The sequence below is a fragment of the Tamandua tetradactyla genome, chromosome 23, assembly GCF_023851605.1.
Source record: "Tamandua tetradactyla isolate mTamTet1 chromosome 23, mTamTet1.pri, whole genome shotgun sequence".
Classification (NCBI taxonomy): Eukaryota; Metazoa; Chordata; class Mammalia; order Pilosa; family Myrmecophagidae; genus Tamandua; species Tamandua tetradactyla.
Window position 1 is genome coordinate 54,526,895 of NC_135349.1, and position 19,354 is coordinate 54,546,248.

The following is a 19,354-nucleotide window of genomic DNA, read 5'->3' on the forward strand; positions in this document are numbered from 1 at the left end:
CCCTCCCGGCTGTGGGCGAGCAGCCACCCCCTCCTTCTTTGCCCCGCAGAGGCCGCCCTGCAGCCCCGGCACTGCTTGTGCTTCCACAAGCTGTGTCCCCCCTCCGGAGCACCCGCCCTGGCCTGCGCGGGGCCACTAAGCACACACTCGGCGCGACCCAGGGCAAACCAGCCGGGTAGAGCCACAGTTCCACGGACAAGTCTTCTGAATCAATCTGGCCTACGAGCATTTACAGAGACTGACACATTCCTTAGTGCTAGGAACACCTAGTCAGATACCTCCCGGTCCCACTCTCGAGGATTTTACCAGCGAGCCACGGTTGCAAGTTCCAGGCTGGGGAGGGCAAGGAAGCACTCAAGAGTGAGAAGGGGCAGAGGGGAGAAGGGAGGGGAAAGGCTTCTCCTAGAGGCCATGGCAGAGCTGGGTTTGCGGGATGAAGAAGCAGGGAAATGAGTGGGGAGAGGGTGCTGGAGGCACTCAGCTCACAAGAGGAAGGAGCCCGACCTTCAGGCAAGGCCGTGGCCCAGCAGGAGAGGAGGTGGTGGGGCCCCGGCCGGGAGAGGCCACAGGCAGGGCCCCACCGCTGCCCAGCACCAGCAGCCATGCTGGAGCCTTTTCCCAGCCTAGGCAGCGGCCCTGATATAGAGAGAAGGCTGAGAGGCTGGACTGGCCCAGGGTTACGGTTTAGTAGACACCAGCCAGTCCAGGGGAACATTCTGGAAGGACCACCCACTGCCAGTTCTCAGCGTCCTTCTGCTCTCTCAGCTCCAAACATTTAATCATTGCTACAGAAAAAAGAAAACTGAAATTCCTCCAGGCACTTTGCCATTCCCCTGGGATGTGTTCAGAGGCAGAAGGCACAGGCTGATCCTGGCTCCTGTCCTCTCTCGGGTGAGTTGGGAATCCAGGGGAGCAGCTGGCACCCTGCAGGGTGCTGTCTGCAGAATCCCAGCCCTCTTTCAGCTCTGCTGGGGCCCTGCCTGGACACCTCCCCAAAGGAGGAGCTGTCAGCTGAGTTGGTACCCTGCAGCCTGGCTCCCCCGCTCTCATCTGCCTGCCTTCTCCTCATCCTTCCTGACACAACACCAAGGTCTCTGGTGCAGGGACGCCTCCCAGGCCCTGCGCCTGCCCCTTGAGAGCAAATGCTGCCCAGGGTTCCCCAGTCTTTGGTCACAAGGGAACACTCAGATCAGAGACACGCCCGCCCCGCACAGAGGCCTGGCGCAGCCACGTGGGTGAGGCCTCCGCGCCAGGGGATGATGCCCGTGCGTGCCCAGCCCCGGTCCCAGGACGCCTCCCAACAGGCCGGGAGTCACTGCCCAGGCCCGCGCTGACCTCACCGGGGCACTCGTCTCTGTGCGGGACCCAGGGCCACCAGCCCACACGTCTGCCACGTTGACAACCCCAACACAGACGTAAGCTTGACAGCCCAGCTCTTTGCTAGCAGCACCTGGTAACTTACCCACGTGCAGGTAGGTAGAAAGCCAGGCAGGGTCAAGTGTCTGGCTATGTAGAAGCTGCGCCCACAGTAAAAGTTCTCAGCAATTCACAGCCATTGCAGATGGGGGACAAGGGCTGCCCAGAATCCAGAGTCCTTCCCATTTCAAACCTCGCAGGTGACGAGAAGTAGCCCCTAGCTGCACTGTGTGGGCCCATCTGTGTGCACCGCTCAGGACAGGCGAATGCAGACACAAAGCCGCTGGGGGTGTGGAGCGGAGGGCAGCGGGGAGGTCTGCTCCTGCGTGCGGGGTCTCCCCTCAGGTGATCACAGTGTCCTGGGGTTACACGGGCGTGCTCGCACAGCCTCATGGATGTGCCAATAGCCACTTAACATGATCAATCATATGAGATGTGAATTTTACTTCCTTTTTCTTTAAAAAAAAAAATGCCCTATTTGTATGTGGACAGCTGCGTGGACCGTCCTGGCAATGTGGGACAGAAATCCTAGAATAAGCTGGGATTCAGCATCGAGGGACTGAGAAAACCTTCTCAACCAAAAGGGGAAAGAGAGAAATGAGACAAAACAAAGTGTCAATGGCTGAGAGATTCCAGAGTCGAGAGGTTATCCTGGAGGTTATTCTTATGCATTATATAGATATCCCCTTTTTAGTTAAGGTGTAATGGAGAGGCTGGAGGGAACTGCCTGAAAATGTAGAGCTGTGTTCCAGTAGCCATGTTTCTTGAAGATGACTGTATAATGACATAGGTTTTGCAATTGACTGTGTGATTGTGAAAACCTTGTGTCTGATGCTCCTTTTACGAGTAAAACATATGGATTAAAAATAAATAAATAATAGGGGGAATAAATGTTAAAATAAGTTTAGTAGACTGAAATGCTAGTGATCAATGAAAGGGAGGGGTAAGGAATATGGTATGTATAAATTTTTTTCTGTTGTCTTTTTATTTCTTTTTCTGAATTGATGCAAATGTTCTAAGAAATGATCACGATGATGAATATACAACTATATGATGGGGAAAAAAAAATGCTCTATTTGTCCCACTGTGGGGCCGAGTTCGTTCCACTGTTCACAGCACGAATCCAGCAGCTGAGCCCCCTCCTGGGACTCAGAGCTCCAAGGACTCCCAAGATTTCATGCAGATGGTTTGGGGCGTCTCAAGAGCTTTGACTCAAAACTTTGAACATACTTAACTAACATGTCTCTTGCCACTTCTGCGTGATTGCAGAGAATACTGTGATTTCTAAAGCAAGCTTTAAGAAAGGGAAAAAAAAAGCATCCATGGTAGCTAGCGCTCAGTGTAAATTTGGAGGCCAAAGCCGAACGTCAAAATGCAGGGAGAAACAAGGCTGGGCAGGCTGTGGCACACGTCCAGCGCCCAGCGGGGGCCAGCGTGGGGCCACCCGCAGTGACCAGGGCCTTCCACTGAGCCTGGCCTGGGATTGTGCACTCTGCACAGCCAGAGCCAGAAAGTTCTGGAACATGTGGGAAAACTTTGTACTCCATCCCACATGCACACAGGCCTGGCATGTGGTTCCTGAGTAAGGAACCCCCACCACACCCCCCACCCACACCCACCCCCCCCAATGCTGGCTGGACCTTGGGACAGATGCACACACGGCCCCGAACCACCTGGCTGCGTGTGGAACAAGGTGGATATGCAGATGATCAGGATATGTTTAAGTGGGTGGACTGTTAAAGATCATAATGCTGGTTTGAAACTATCACGTACCCTAGAGAAGCCATGCTCTTTTAATCCAATCTTGTGGGATCTTTTGATTAGGCTGTTTCCATGGAGATATGATCCCGCCCATTCAAGATGGGTCTTAATCCACTTACTGGAGTCCTATAAGAGGGACATGTTGGAGAGAACACAGATGCTTGGAGATGCAGACAGAAATTCTCATGGGAGATGCTAAGCAAGAGCCCACAGTAACTAAAAGCCAGAACCGAGAGAGAAAGCCACAGGGATCAGAGGCTGAGAGCTGAAGGCACATCACAGCCATGTGCTTTCCCAGCTGATGCAGGAGTCCCAGGGGCTGGCAGCCTTTCCTCTGAGAAGGTATCTTCTTGTTGGTGCCTTAATTTAGACATTTCCATGGGCTTAAAACTATAAATTTATAACCTAATAAATCCCCTTTGTAAAACCAATCCATTTCTGATTATATTGTATTCTGGCAGCTTTAGCAAACCAAAACAATCATGAAACGAATTTTAAAAATCCTCAAAAGATACAAAAATTAGTTGTATTTCTACATAGTAGCAATGAGCAAACCAAAAGTGAAATTAAGAAAATAATTCCGGGAAGGCCACAGTAGCTCAGCAGGCAGAGTGCTCGCCTGCCATGTTGGAGACCTGGGTTCTATTCCCAGTGCCTGCCGGTGCAAAACAAAACAAAACAAAACAAAAAACAAAATTGAGTGTTTAAAAAAGAAAATAATTCCACTCACAATAACAACAACAACAAAAATACTGAGGAATACATTAACAAAAGAAATTAAAAGCATACACTCTGAAAACTACAAAATACTGCTGGAAGAAAAATATTGCTGGAATAAATTAAAGACCGAAATGAAGGGAAAGCCATCCCACGTCGGTGGATCAGAACGCTTAACATTGTTAAGACGGCAATATTCCTTAAACTTACACACTGATTCGATGCCATCCCTATCGAAACCGCAGCTGACCTCTTTGCAGAGGTTGACAAGGGGATTCTAAATCTCACATGGAAATTTAAGAGAGTCCTAAGGGCCAAAATTGTCTGGGAAAAGAATAAAGTGGGAGGGCTCACGCTTCCTGATTTCAAGACTCACTGCAAAGAGGCAGTAATGAAGACAGGGCGGCACCAGCATGAGGGCCAATGGAGTAGAACTGAGGGGCCAGAAACAGGCCTCACGATTATGGTCAACTGATTTTCCACAATAGCCCTGTGTCCATTCCATCAGGAAGGAACAGTCTCGTCAACAAATGGTGCTGGGACAACTGGATTCCACAGGCAAAGGAAGGAAGTTGGACTCCTATCTCATACCACGTACAAAAAACCCTCGAATGCACCAAAGACCTAACTGCAAGAGCTAACACTACAGAATCTTAGAAGAAAACATGGGGTAACTCGTCACACAACTTTGTGTTAGGCAATGGTTTCTTAGATATGACACCAGAAGAAGTAGGAACAAAAGAAAAAATAAATTGGACATCATCAAAATTAAAAACTTCAGGGTTGCAAAAAATATCATCAAGAGAGTGAAAAGACAAATTACCACATGGGAGAAACAGTGCAAATCACATATCTGAAAAGGAACTTATAACTAGAATATATAAAGTACTCTTACAACTCAACAACAAAAAGGCAACCAACCTAACTTTAAAAAACGGGCAAAGGACTTAAATAGACATTTTTCTAAGAGGATACAGAATAGCCAAAAGCACATGAAAAGCTGCTCAACATCATTAGCCAATAGGGAAATGCACATCAAAGCCACAATGCGATGGCAGTTCACGCACACTAGGACGGCTGGAATAAAAACGGCCAGAGAATAACAAGTAAAGAGGAGGCTGTGGAGAAGCCGGAACTTTCACACATTGCTGCTGGGAATGTCAAGTGGGGTGGCTGCTGTGGGAAGCAGCCTGGCAGTTCTGCAAAGGCTAAACCCAGAGCTGCCGAATGACCTAGCAGCTCCACTCCTAGGCATATACCCAAGAGAAATGAAAATATGTCCACATAAAGCCTGGTACATGAATGTTTAGAGCGGCATTATTCATAACTGCCCCCAAAGGAACAACTCAAATGCCTAATAACTGGTGAATGGATAAACAAAGCGTGGCACATCCTTGCAGTGGAATATTATTTGGGAATAAAAAGAAACGAAGTTCTGACACATGCTGCAATATGGATGAAACTTGCAGACGTTATACTGAGCGAAAGCCAGTCACAAAAGACTGAATGATGCATGATTCCATTTACACGAAACGTCCAGATTAGGGGACTCCGTGGTGACAGAAAGCAGATTAGTAGCTGATGGAGGCTGGAAGGATGGGACTTTGGGGTGTGGTGGGGTGGGGATGATGGCTAAGGGGTCAGGGTTTCTCCTTGGGGTAAGGAAAATGTTCTAAAATTGCTTTTGGTGACACTTGCACGACTCTGTGAATATATACTAAACACACTTTAAATGAAAGCATGGTATATCTCAATAAATCTGTTTTTCAAAAAGTACTTGTAGGTCTGACTCAAGTACTTTTTTTCATGTTTTAGGATGAAAAACACTTTTCTCCACCTTTTTTACCAAATAGCAGAGGCTTCCTACTTCTTTCCTGGGTTTTCTTAACAAAGCAAAGGTAGCGTGGATTATATATCGAGATATTGTGGAACTTGCTAATATTGTAAAGGCTGTATAGAGAAACCTTTAAAAAAATGTTAAGAACAAAATATTACAAATCACCCATAATCTGCCACCCGAATGCACAACTATTTTCATCTCTGCATTAGTGCCTTTAACAGGCATACTACTTCCTGTAACGCATGTTTCATGTTCTCACACGTAGCTCTGCTCCCCTTCCGAGTGGGAAGCCCCGCCCTTGCAAAGGACCAAAGCATGACTGAGCTCATGGTCAAGAAAACACAAATTCAGGAAAACACACATTTAAATCCTTTGCAACAATACTCTACATCGCCACAAGATGGTATTGTGTCTCATAAAGTGCAACCACTGCCAGCCTGGTAAAGTTAAATCCAGGGTGATGTTTCCAAAACAAGAATTTGAGAGCTTTTACCTGTCCAAAAAATAAAAAGATTATCCAAGAGGATTTACAAATGTTTGGACTGGGCTTACAAAATGTATGAGAAAATAAAATCCAATCAGGAATTCAGCAAGGGCTATCTTTTTAAGCTAATTAACCAAGGTTTTTCAACAAAAGACCAAAATGTTAATTGGAATTGATGCTACACCTGGCCCTCAATCCACCTGTCCTTTCTTCTATTTCCTCTCCACTCTGGTCTTATTTGTTATCTATTGACTGATTTTATCACACCTGTTTATAACTTAAAAAAACAAACAAACAAAAAACATCCAACACCCCAAAGAATGAAGCAATATATCAAAATCTTAAGAGAAGAGCAGTTTTAGTTTCTCTTCAATGTCTTTTGCTTTCTCAAAATTGTTTGTAATGTGCATGAACTCTTTTTACAATGGAAAAAGATGAAATGCTAAAATTAAGCAGCATCTCTTTGTGTGTAGCGTTTTTTTTTCTTTACCTCCGTAACTCTCAGAGAAAACAGGGACCCCATCCCTGCGGCCACACTGTCATACAAGAAACTAATGTGTGGTATCAAATAAAACAAATAGAACAGAGAAGCGAACAAACCCGAGGATGCTGAAATCCCTGTGGTGGCACTTGCGCTCTGAGGGGCCTCCCCCAGGCCACCAGCTACAGGGAGAGGCAGGGACCCCGCGGCAGGGAAAGCCGAGTGGCCAAGGTCGGCAGCGCCTCTAAAAGACTGCTCGGCACACGGGGTCCTGGGCGGGCAGCGCTGAGGACAGCACCTCAAGATTTTCCTCCCCAAACGATCCTTTAACAAGTTAACAAGTTCCAGGAACCTGCGGGTATTCTGGAGACCTCCAGAAGGGTGCAATTCTCCCAAATTTACAGGTGCTGCAAGTGAAATTTGGGGGAAAGTGTTTCTTGTGCTTATAAATAACTGAGAATGAGGCAAAATAACTCTAGTGCTTAAACATCTCAATACATTCCCTCGGGGAGATGTTTCCTTCCCCCACCGTGGAAGAAGGCAGGTGTGCCTCTCTTTGCACTTTCATTTCAAGAACCCTGACCTGGACTCTTCTTCGGGTTCTCCTTTGAGCTGGTTTTAACATCTTATCTGTTCTCTTGATAATGAATTAAATATAATCTTTAATGTGTGTATATTTTATATCTATGAAATGTAATTTTACCTTTTTAAAAGTTATCCTTTAATAAATTCTTAGAACAACTTTCCTTATTACTATTCCTATTTTATAGAAGAGGAAACTGAGGCTTGCAAATATCAAGAGACACACACACCCAAAGCAAAACCGCTGCTAATTGACAGTTAGAACCCAGGACTCGCTGACTGGAAATTCAAAAATGAAGCCATCAAGACAGTTTCTTTCCTTTGTTCTTGTCTAAGGCACTGTTTTCAAACTGCCCTGCTTGGGCCTAAAATCACTGGGTTCCATCCAAGCAGTATTTTTTATTACATCGAACTGAAAATATCAACCTGGGCTGCATATAACAAAGGTCAGTATAATTTTAAAGCAGGTATTGTTTTGTGAAACTTTTATTTATCATGTGAATGTATATTCATTCTAGGTTCATGGAAAATGCATTTTTCATTTTGCATCATCACATTTTGAGGTAAACACTCGAGCGTTTATTCTGTAATATTCAATTTTCACTCAATAAAGGTTTGGGGAGTGAATGGATTACTTTTAAGTCAGAAGATGCAAACAGAATGTTGGAGAGACTCAATTGCAGTCTGTCCCTCTTCTCCCTCCTCCAAAATCGGAGGTCAGACCAATAGCCTGGATTGTCTACTTAGACACTGATGCCTGTGGGTCACAAAGGGCTCAGGGCCAACCCAGGGCCCAAGAGGTTTAAATGAAAACTGGAGACTCAAAAATGAAGCCATCAAGACCGTTTCTTTCCCTTGTTCTGGTCTAAGGCACTGTTTTCAAATTGCCCTGATTATTGGGCCTAAAAATCAGTGGGTTCCAGCCAAGCAGTTATTTAAAATCACATCGAACTGAAAATACCAACCTGTGCTGCATACATCAAAAGGCCAGACGTCACCGCCGGCCGCCCCTCAGAAGTCCTGGAGGCCAGCAGCCCCCTCACAACTGACCAAGGGGTCAGCGGAATTACCTTCGCACACGAGGGCCAGAGATGCTGTCGTGATCCTGGGCCACCACCAGCTGTGTCCTGGACACTGGCTTGCTGGATGGAAGACCTCAGTCAAATCCCTTAATCACTCTGGGCTGGTTTTACCTGCAAAAGAGGGGAAAAAATGACTAACGAGATACTGTATATGTTATATGTTACAATTTTCTATAAGCCGAGAATCACCACCCAAGACCAAGGTGTCTTCTGCCCAGGCCCGGGGGGGGCCTGAAAAAGCTCCTGGTAGATTCCCACGGCTGCCCTGCCCCCACCCTAGTAATGAGCTGCGGTTTTGATGGGTGCTGTTGCCAGTTCGAGACCCTTCTTGTGATTCCAGGCACTGTCTCTGTGTGCACAAGCCGCCCAAACATTCTCCCTGGGGAGAGGCGGAGGATGGCAGTGGCACCCTAGGCCCCAGGATTTTGGACTGGGTAACTCCTTCTGGGGGCTGACCTGGGCGCTGCAGGCTGTCTGGCAGCTCCTTGGCCTCTGCCTGCTAGACACCAGGAGCAGCCCCCAGCCCCCATGTTGTGACAATCAACATTGCCAAACGTCCCCTCGAGGACAAAACTGCCCCCAGTTGAGAATCACTGCTCCAAAGCAGCTGTGATAAGAATGCAGGGGGTGCCACTCCACAAAGAGATTCTTTCTAACAGTTCCCCCTATCCCCACACACCCCCAATCACCCCAGATGAGAGTCCTAGCTACTGTGACTCCTAGCTCACCTGCCCAGGCCTGGTTCTGACACCTTTGCTTCTGGGCCCATCTCTCACCTCCTCTTCTCCCATGCAGGACCTCAGGACTGAGACCCCCAACCCCTCCTCTTCAGTCCATGCTCCCCCCTCCCTGATGACCCTCCACCTTCAGCCTCCACCCCCCCAGTCCTCCCCACACAGCCCAGACAGCTTAATTTCCCTAAAGCTCAACTTCAATCAGTTCTCTTTCCAGTAAAAATAGCCCCTGGGTCACCAGTCCAGTGTCAAAAACCCTCCACCAGCCAACCCCACTGCACATGCCGCTTTCCTCCAGGGCCGGACCAGAAACTTTTGGAAGAATAAACAACATGGGCCTGATGGAACCAAAACAGAAAATCCCCATCACGTCGCCGGGGCCGTGATTTTGGCCCTGAAGAGCAGAAATGTCAATTCTGAGCAGAACTGAAGTTATACAGGACTGCTGGAGCTCAGCCTCCTCCAACAGCGAGGAGCAAAGGAAGCAAGACGCTGATGGTTCCAAGCAAAGGTTTTCAGACCACCAGGTTCTGAAATCTACCTGGGACGGATGGAATGGAATAGGTGGAATCGATGAGAACCGATCAGAGAGCAAAAGACTAGAATGAGAGCGTGTGTAGAATAGATGCGCCCGGGTGAGGTGAGGGAAGTGTCTCACTTTAGACGCTCCTTCCCACCACGCACGTCTGCGGTGCAGGGTGTGCGTGTAAAACGCATTTCTCAGGGAGGCCGAGTCAAAAAAAGTTTGAAAGCTACACGGGGCAATCTACACAGCCAAAGTGGAAGGAGGGGGTGCAGCAGCCAGCAGAAAGTGCAAGGTCACCGGGACCTCCGGGGTCACGGAGGTGGGAGGGGCGCGGCGGGAGAGGCGGGCCCACGAGGGGCTCCCGGTGTGGGGGTGTCGGGACTCGTCCGAGGAGTCGGTGGGCTGGGGGAGGAGAGGCGGGGAGGAAGGAGGCGAGTCGCGCGTGAAGGCCGGGGTGGCGGCCCGAGGACCGGGAGGCAGAGCCGGGAGCCCCCGGCCGGGGACACGTCCACAACGCGGGGCCCGGGACCCTCCCCAACCCGCTGGGGCCCGTCCTCACCGGGCACCGGCCGGGCGCCGACGGCGGCGGCGGGGCCCTCTCCGGCGACGGCGCCGCGGCGGGTCCCTCAGCGTCCGCAGACGTCCACCTCGCGGCCCAGGCTCCGCGGCCCCCAGGCCCCGGCGCCCGCTCCCCGCCCCCACTTTCCCTCTCGGGAGCGCGCGCCGTGCTCGCGCGTGCCGCCCCGCCGGCCACCGGGAGCGCGCCCGACTCCGCGGGGAAGCCGGCCGCCGCGAAAGCCGGAGCGGGCTCTCTACGAGCATGCGCAGCAGCGCCGGGACCGACTCCTGGGGTCACTCGGCTGCTCCCGGCCTTCCCAACTGGCGGCTTGGCCAATCAGCGTGGAGGCGGGGCTAGGGCTCTGGGGCGGGGCCACCCCGGATTGGCGGTGGCGTCCGTGGGCGGGGCGTCCTCCGGCCTGGCGGCTGGGACTAATGCTGGGACTGGGGCTGGGACTGGGTCCCGCACCAGAGCGGGGTGCTCACCGCATCTGGGGTGGGCTGAGCCCCCAAAGCCCCCGGGGTGTGGCCCTGGCGCCCTCCGTGGGGGGCCAGGGCATTTGTTTAAAGGCGGTGTTCAGCCTTGTCGCGTTCCCGAGCGAGCCGAAGGGGGTCGCCCCGCAGCTCCCTGACGCCTTCAATGCCCTCCCCCCGAAGCGGAGCCGGTGTGAGCATCCGCAGGAGTAGTGACAGTAGCGCATGAAAGCTGGAATAAAGTAAGAATCATTGACTCGATGCCGATGCAAATAAGCGAGTGGGGAGAAGGGAAAGCCCTTCCTTAGAAAGCCGACCGACGCGCGGGGAAGGTGCGGGCAGCCCAGGGCGAGAGAAGGTGAGGGAGCGCGTGCTTCCGCGGCCTCACAGCCTCTCCCCGCGAGGGGCCTGTTAACTGCGGAAGGGTTCGGGATTAACTTGAGAGTGGAGAAACGGTTCCGAGAAAGGTCTGAGGTTCCTGAAGGTCCTGGAGACTTTTGGGGGTAGCAAGGTCAAAACGATTTTCATAGTAAAAGACAGCTGCATGTGCCTTTACATTCACATCTCCACCCAGGCGTGCTGCGGCTAGGCCAAAGTCTACATGACGTAATCTTTTAAAAAAAAATATTTTTGTTGCGAAATAGCCACACACATACAGTTCTACCATATTGTACAATCAGTAGCTCACAACATCATCACATTGTTGTGTATTCTTCACCATGATCATTTTTTAGAACATTTGCATCACTCTAGAAAAAGAAATAAAAAGAAAAAAAAAAGAACTCAAACCTCCCATACCCCTACCCCCCTCTGACTCACAGTATTTCAATCTAACCTATTTTACACTTCTATTATTATTATCTCCCCTACTATTTATTTTTTATCCTTAACCCTGGATAAAAGGAGCAGCATCAGACACAATGGTTTTCACAATCACGCTGTCACACTGTAAAAGCTATATAGTTACACAGTCTTCTTCAAGAATTAAGGCTACTGGAAAACAGCTCAACAGCTTCAGGTACTTCCCTCCAGCCACTCCACTACACCATAAACTAACAAGGTGTTATCTATATGATGTGTAAGAAAACTTCCAGGATAACCTCTCAACTCTTTTGAAACCTCTCAGCCACTGTGACTTTATTTTGTTTCATTTCTCTCTTCCCGGTTTTGGTCAAGAAGGCTTTCTCAATCCCTTGATGCCAGGTCCGGGCTCATCCTAGGGATACCTGACATGTGATCTTGCAACGGATTAAATATAGAAGTAGATATGAGGACCTGAGCCTACCACTAAGTCAGACATTAAAGAGATTTTTGCAAAGATGTAAAACAATGCCAGCTGTCCCACCAAATTTTTGTAATTTTTCACAAAATATGATAATACACAAAGGATTTTTTTAATGTTACTTTCTTGGTAACAGCTTTATTGACACATAATTCGCATCCCACACAATTCACCCATTTAAATTGTACAGTTTTTAAAATTATATTGAGTTGTGCAGTCATCACCAAAATCTGTTTTAGAACATTTTCATTACCCTAAAAAGGAAATCCTCACCTTTAGCCATTATCATCCCCCAAGGCCTGTCCTTCCCAGCCCTATGTAATTACTGCTTTTTGTCTTTATAGATTGGCTATTGTGGCCACTGCATATAGATGGAATGATACACTACATGGTGCTTTGCGCCTGGTTTCTTTCACTCAGCATAATGTTTTCAATGTTCATCCATACTGTAGCATGTTTCAATACTTTATTCCTTTTTATTGCTAAATCATATCCCATTGTATGGATAGACCACCTCTGTGTATCCACTCATCTATTGAAGCACATTTGGATTGTTTTGTTTATTTTGGATAATCCTACACCGAACGTTCACGCACAGATGTTTGTGTGGACATGTTTTCTTCTCTCCTGGCTATACGTCTAGGAGTGGAACTGCTCATATGGTGAGTCCGTGACCTTTTATGGAGTTGCCAGACTATTTCCCAAAAGGGCTGCACTACTTTATATTCCCACCAGCAGTGTTTGAGAGTTTCAGTTTCTCCATCTCTCTGCCATTCCCCTCCCCTTTCTCTGCACTGGGAACCTCAAGAGACCCAAGTTGACAAACATTCCTGTCCTCACAGGGTGGGGCTTGTGTTATGTTGGTTGTGCAAGGGACAAGAAGCAATAAATACAACAAACAATAAGTTATATGGTATGTGAGAAGCTGGTACAGATGTGGGAGACCCAGGTTCAATTCCCAGCCCATGCACTCAAAAAAAACCAAAAGCATTCAACAACTGATGCTGGGATAATGGAATATTCACATGGAAAAAGAATGAAACGTGACCCCTAACACATAGCATGCAAAAAAAAAAAAAGAAGAAGAAGAAGCTGGTATGGGCTATGGGAAAAATAAAGCTGGCAGAGGGAGGAAGGCTGCGACTTGGGTTGAATTTGGGGAGACCCTGAAGAGTAAGGAGCTAGCTTGTGTTACTCTCCCCTGCAGCTAGTCGTCTGCTGGGCATTACTGTGGAACATTCCATGGCTGTCACCCACAGGCTCCTCCCTTGCAAAGGCACCTTCAGGCCAGGCCCAATCCGGAGAGGACCTGGGTGGCAGATCCGATGGCTCTGCAGTGCAGGGTCAGCCAGCTACCCTCCTAGGCCTGGCATGCAAGGGTCCTTGCACGAGCCAGGCAGCCAGGCAGGGGACAGGCTGGGTCTGATGAGCCTGAACAGCACTCCTGCAGGCCCTGATGGCCAGGGTACTGGGGAGAGGTCCAGATGACCGTGAGTCTGGAGAGAACCCCTCAGCCATCCAAGAGCACCTACCAGCCCAAGTCTCCATGAGTCAGCACCTGGATTCCCATGATGAGCTCTCATGCTGACCAAGGACAAATATACAGCAGTAGCACACATAGGCTGATGCCGAGGGTGCTGTTTTATCTCCTGTGTAGTAATAATACCAGACGATGGCAAAGTTGCCTGGGAGTCATCAAACACTGGTAGGATAAATTATACCTCCACACAGAGAAGCAACATGCAGCTGTTTAAAAACAATGGCATTATTTATGATGAACTTATGTCCTGGTAGATTTGCTTCTTAATATTTGGGGAGTGGGTGGGGTGCAGAGGCAGCAGAATTGGAGCTTACCGTAATCTTGTTTTATAGACTTTTGGATTTTTCTATATTAAAAAAAAAAAAAGGCTCTCCATGACTTATGGAGTGATTTCCAAGGCATATTTTTAAGTGAAAACAAAGCAAGGTACAGGAGTGAACGTAGGGGACTTGAGAAGATGGCAGAGTTGGTTGCTCCAGGAATCAGTCCCTCCAACAAAACAATGATTGAACTGGCAGAAGCTGCCTGAATCAACTGTCTGGGAATTCTGGAGTCCGTGGAGCACTGTGCAGCATCAGGGAGGAGCTGGAGTGAGAGGGTGCTGGAACGCTGTGAGTGAATGAATCTCAACCTCAAGCAGGGGCTGCCACCTGCCACCCCCTTCCACCTGCATGGTGGGCAGCAGTGGGGACCGCAGCCCGGGCTCCTGGTGCAGCTTACTGGGGCCAGGCTGGGCTGCAAGGACTGAGTCCTCCAAACTTTGGAGGTCTGATTGGGAATCACTACTTTTGATCAGCTATGTCACAAAACCCTGGTATGGCCCTGAAGGCAGCCATTTTCCCAAACCCTCAGGCAAAAGTTGCAGAGGAGACTTAAAAAGGCAGTATCTCTCTCTCTCTCTCTCTTCCCATTCACGGGAAAATTTTTTTTTTTTCAGAAATCATTCCTGAAGAAGCTTATACAATGGGACTATCAGTCAAATACTTTAAATCAACTGTCTTAAAAACATTTAATGACAACAGGACTGGATACAAAAACTCAGAAATGGATAGCACAATACTACCTAACTGTAATTAATTATGTTAAAACACTGAATGAAGCTGCATGTGAGAATGATAGAGGGAGGAGGGCTGGGGGCATATTGAAATTAGAAAGATAGATGTTAAGGATTGAAGTGGTGTGGTCTAGGAATGCCTAGAGTGTATAGTAACAGTGAAATGTACAAGGTACAATTTTAAGGATGTTTTTGCATGGGGAAGAACGGAGGGGTGCCATTATTGTGGGGTGCTGAGAGTGGATGGTAATTAATGTTTTAAAATGTCACCTTCTGTGTGAGACTAAAGCAAAAAATGTTTATCTGTTACAAGGTTGATGTTTTGACTAGTGCATTTCCTAGTGTAACTTATGTGGATAGTTTGATTGAACGCCATAGGTACTTGGAATCTCAGGTGGGGCGTGGGATTTTGTTGGTTTGTCCAGAGTGATGCCCCAGTGAATCCCGGAGTGATTCAATCAGTGAGTGGAAGAGTGTCTGCAGAGTCCCCTTCGGGGAGTGGTGAGAATGGGGAGAAATTCAACTTCCCCAGGTTGAATTCTTGGATAGTGTGGACAACTAAAGCTGTAGGCGGAGCCCCCAGTCTTGGGGTTTGTTCATGTGAAACTTAACCCCGCAAAGGATAGGTCAAGTCTACTTAAAATTTAAGCCTAAGAGTCGGCCCCAAGAGAGCCTCTTTTGTTGCTCAGATGTGGCCCCTCTCTCCAGCCAACACAACGAGCAGTCTTACCACCCTACCCTTCTCTACGTGGGACATGACTCTCAGGGGTGTGGACCTTCCTGGCAGTGTGGGACAGAGATCTTGGAATGAGCGGAGACTCAGCATCAAGGGATTGAGAAAAACCCTAGAATGAGCTGAGATTTAGCATCAAGGGATTGAGAAAACCTTCTCGACCAAAAGGGGGAAGAGGGAAATGAGACAAAGTGTCAATGGCTGAGAGATTCCAAACAGAGTCGAGAGGTTATCCTGGAGGTTATTCTTATGCATCAAGTAGATATCATCTTGTTATTCAAGATGTAATGGAGAGGCTGGAGGGAACTGCCTGAAAATGTAGAGCTGTGTTCCAGAAGCCATGTTTCTTGAGGATGATTGAATAATGATACAGCTTTCGCAGTGTGACTGTGTGATTGTGAAAACCTTGTGTCTGATGCTCCTTTTATCTACCTTGTCAACAGATGAGTAGAATATATGGAATAAAAATAAATAATAGGGGGAACAAATGTTAAAATAATAAAAAAAAACATTTAATGAGGGTGGGCCACGGTGGCTCAGTGGCAAAGTTCTTGCCTGCCATGCAGGAGACCCAGGTTGGATTCCTGGTGCCTGCCCATGCGAAAAAAAAAAAAAAAAAGAAAAAAAAGGTTTAGTGAGCTAAAGGAATCTACACAAAGAATTAAAGGAAATTGTGAAAACATTGTCTAAACAAAATAAACAGATAGAAATTATGAACAGGAATGAAACAAAATTTTGGAGCTGCAAAGTCCAGCAATTGAAATGAAAAACTCATTAGGCAAATTCAACAACCCTATAAGAAATGCTAAAAGGAGTCCTTCAGGCTGAAATAAAAGTAACCCAAAGCCCTAGAAAGAAATAAAGAACATTGGTAAAAGTAACTAATGGGTTAATATAAAATCCTGTATTATTATACTTTTGGTTTGTAACTGAACCCCCCGCCCCATATAGCCCTGAGAGTTGTGGTGGTTTGAAGCTGTATCTACCCCAGAAAAACAGTTTTTTAAGTCTAATCCATTCCTATGGGTATAAACCCACTGTAAATAGGACCTTTTGATAAGGTTACTTCATTAAGGTGTGTTTCACTTCAGTCAGGATGGATCTTAATCCTATTACTTTTGAGTCCTTATGAGAGAAAGAAAGTCAGACACACAGAGAGAAAGTCATGGTGGCAAGAAGCTGCAATGAACCCAGAAGAGAAGGGAGAGACCAGCAGATGCCACCATGTGCCTTGCCATGTGACAGAGGAGCCAAGGATCCTGGCAGCCAGGCTTCGGGAAGAAAGCATCGCCTTGATTTGGACATTTTCCTGGCCTCAAAACCATAAGCAAATAAATTCCCATTGTGTAACACAAACCATTTCATGGCATTTGCTTTGAGTAGCCTAGGAAACTAAAACACAGGCAAATGTATAATATAACACTTAAAATCTATGTTAATGAACAGACAATATATGAAGATGTAATCTGAGCCAATAACTCTATAAAGAGATGGACAAAGATATATAGGAGTAGAGAGTTAGTATACTACTAAAATTAGTCTGGCACTATTTGAACTAGGTTGTTATTAATTTAAGATATAAATTGTAATTACAAAGGTGGCTACTAAGAAAATAACCAAAACATATAGAGAAAGGGAAAGAAATGAATCAAAATGAGACCTTACAAAAAAACAACAAAATACCAAAAAAGAAGACAAAAAGGACTGACGGAGAGTAATTGAGACACAAAGAAATACAAAACATACGGAAAACCAATAATTAAATGGCAGAAGTAAATTATTTTTTTCAGTTATTACCTTAAATGTCAATGAAATAAATTCCCTTATTAAAAGGCATTGACTGGCAGGTTGAAAGAAAAAGCATGATTCATCTACAGGCTGTCAACAAAAGACTCTTTAGGTACAAAGACTCTAAGGGGCTGACTGTATAAGATGGAAAAAGATACTCCATGCAAATCAAAAGAGAGCTAGAATGGCTATATTATTGTCAGACAAAATAGACTTCATATAAAAAAATTACAAGAGACAAGGACATTACATATTGATGCACTGAAGGGAAGAATAGATAGTTCTGCAATAATACTTGGAGACTTTAATACATCACTTTCAATAATTGATAGAACATTGTTAACACAATATCAGTAAGAAAATATAGGACTCGAAAAACATTATAAACTAATTAGACCTAATGAACCTGTAGAGAACACGCCACACAACAATAGGCGAATACACATTTTTTTTCAAGTGCATATGGAACATTTGTTTGGCCACAAATAAAATCTTAATAAATTTAAAAATATTTACATCACCCAAAGTCTGTTCTCACATTAGAATGAAATAAAGCCAGAAATCAAAAACAGATGGAAAACCGGAAAATTTACAAATATGTGGAAATTAAACAACACCCTATTAAACAATCAATGGGTCAAAGATGAAATAACAAGGGAAATTAGGAATAATCTTGAGATGAATGAAAACATAACACACCAAAATATATAGGATTTAGTGGAGGCAGTGCCCCAAGGGAAATGTATAGCTCTAAATGCCTACCTTAAGAAGAAAGATCACAAATCAGTAACATAAATGCACCTAGATAAACTAGGAGAAGAAAAGCACACTAAACCCAAAGTTAGTAAAAGGGAGGAAACAGTAAAGATTAGAGAAGAGATAAATGAAATAGAGAACAGAAAAACACTAGAGAGCATCAATGAAACCAAAAGTTGGTTTTCTGAGAAGATTTATAAAATTGACAAACCTTTAGCGAGACTGACAAAGAAAAAGAGAGGGCACAAATAACTAAAATCAGGAATAAAAATGGGGACATTGTTACTGACTTTACAGAAATAAAAAGGATTATAAGCGGGTACTACAAACAATTATATGCCAACAAACTTGAAAATCTGGAGGAAATGGACAAATTCCTTGAAACATGCAAATTACTTAATCAGATGCAAGAAGAAATTGAAAATCTCAACAAATCTATAACAAGTAAAGAGACAATCAATGATAAAAGTCTCTCAAGAAAAAAGCAGGATCAGATGGATTAAACTGATGAATTCTACCAAACATTCAAAGAAGAATTAACACCAATCCTTCTCAAACTCTTCAAAAAAATAGAAGAGAAGGGAGGATTACGTCCTAGCTCCTTCTGAAGCCAGCATTACCCTGATAGCAAAGCCAGACAAAGACAGCCCAAGAGAATCTATCCCTTATGAATACAGAGACAAAATCCTCAACAAAATACTGACAAAGTGAATCCAACTATATATTAATAGGACTAAACACTATGGCCACCTAGGATTGACCCCAGGAATGCAATGATGGTTCAATATAAAAAAAATCAATCAGTGTAATATACCACATTCAGAGTATGAAGGAAAACCACATAATCATCTTAATACAGAAAAGGCATTTGACTGAATCCAACATCCTTTCATGATAAAAACACTCAGAAAACTAGGAATAGAAGGGGACTTTCTCAACATGATGAAGTGCATCTATGAAAAACCCACAGCAACCATCGTAGTCAGTGGTGGAAAGACGGAAAACCTCCGTAAGAGCGAGAATAAGACGGGAATGCCTGCTCGCACCGGTTATCCACCATTGCACAGGTATACTTCATTCTGTTGCACTTCACTCTTTATTACACTTTGCAGATAATTGCATTTTCTTGTTTGTAAATTTAGGTTTGTGGCAACCCTGCATGGAGCAAGTCTGTTGGTGCCATTTTTCTAACAGCATGTGCTTGTTCTCTGTCTCTGTGTCACATTTTAATTAAGGTACACAGATTATTTTTTTAGACATAATGATAGTGCACATTTAATAGGCTACAGTATGGTGTAATTATGACTTTTATATGTACCAGGAAACCTAAAAAAATTGTGTGACTTATTTACTTATTAATTTTTGCAAGGGCAGGCACCGGGAATCGAACCCGGGTCTCTGGCATGGCAGGCAGGAAGTCTGCCTGCTGAGCCACCGTGGCCCACCCTGTGTGACTTATTTTATTGTGATATCCACCTCACTGCCGTGGTCTGGAACCAAATTCACGTATCTCTGAGGTATGCCTATACTGGACGTTCTGGCAAGA

At 46.0% G+C, this 19,354-nt stretch overlaps 1 protein-coding gene across 5 annotated transcripts in view; it reads right to left on the reverse strand.

The window, feature by feature from the left end:
• Positions 1-10,236, reverse strand: part of FLYWCH1 (FLYWCH-type zinc finger 1) — a 32,058-nt gene extending 21,822 nt beyond the window's left edge. For 3 of the 5 annotated variants that reach the window (XM_077142062.1, XM_077142063.1, XM_077142058.1), the window contains exons 1-2: positions 10,183-10,236; positions 8,352-8,474 (exon numbers count right to left, since the gene is read on the reverse strand). Coding sequence is in view for 1 of the 5 variants with exons in the window: in XM_077142061.1 (XP_076998176.1) it covers positions 307-413 (107 nt within the window). In the remaining 4 variants the exon portion in view is untranslated. Of the gene's footprint in view, positions 1-306; positions 1,204-8,351; positions 8,709-10,182 lie in introns of those variants that run through there. The other 2 variants (XM_077142061.1, XM_077142059.1) reach the window with 2 other exon arrangements.
• Positions 10,237-19,354: the final 9,118 nt, after the last annotated feature.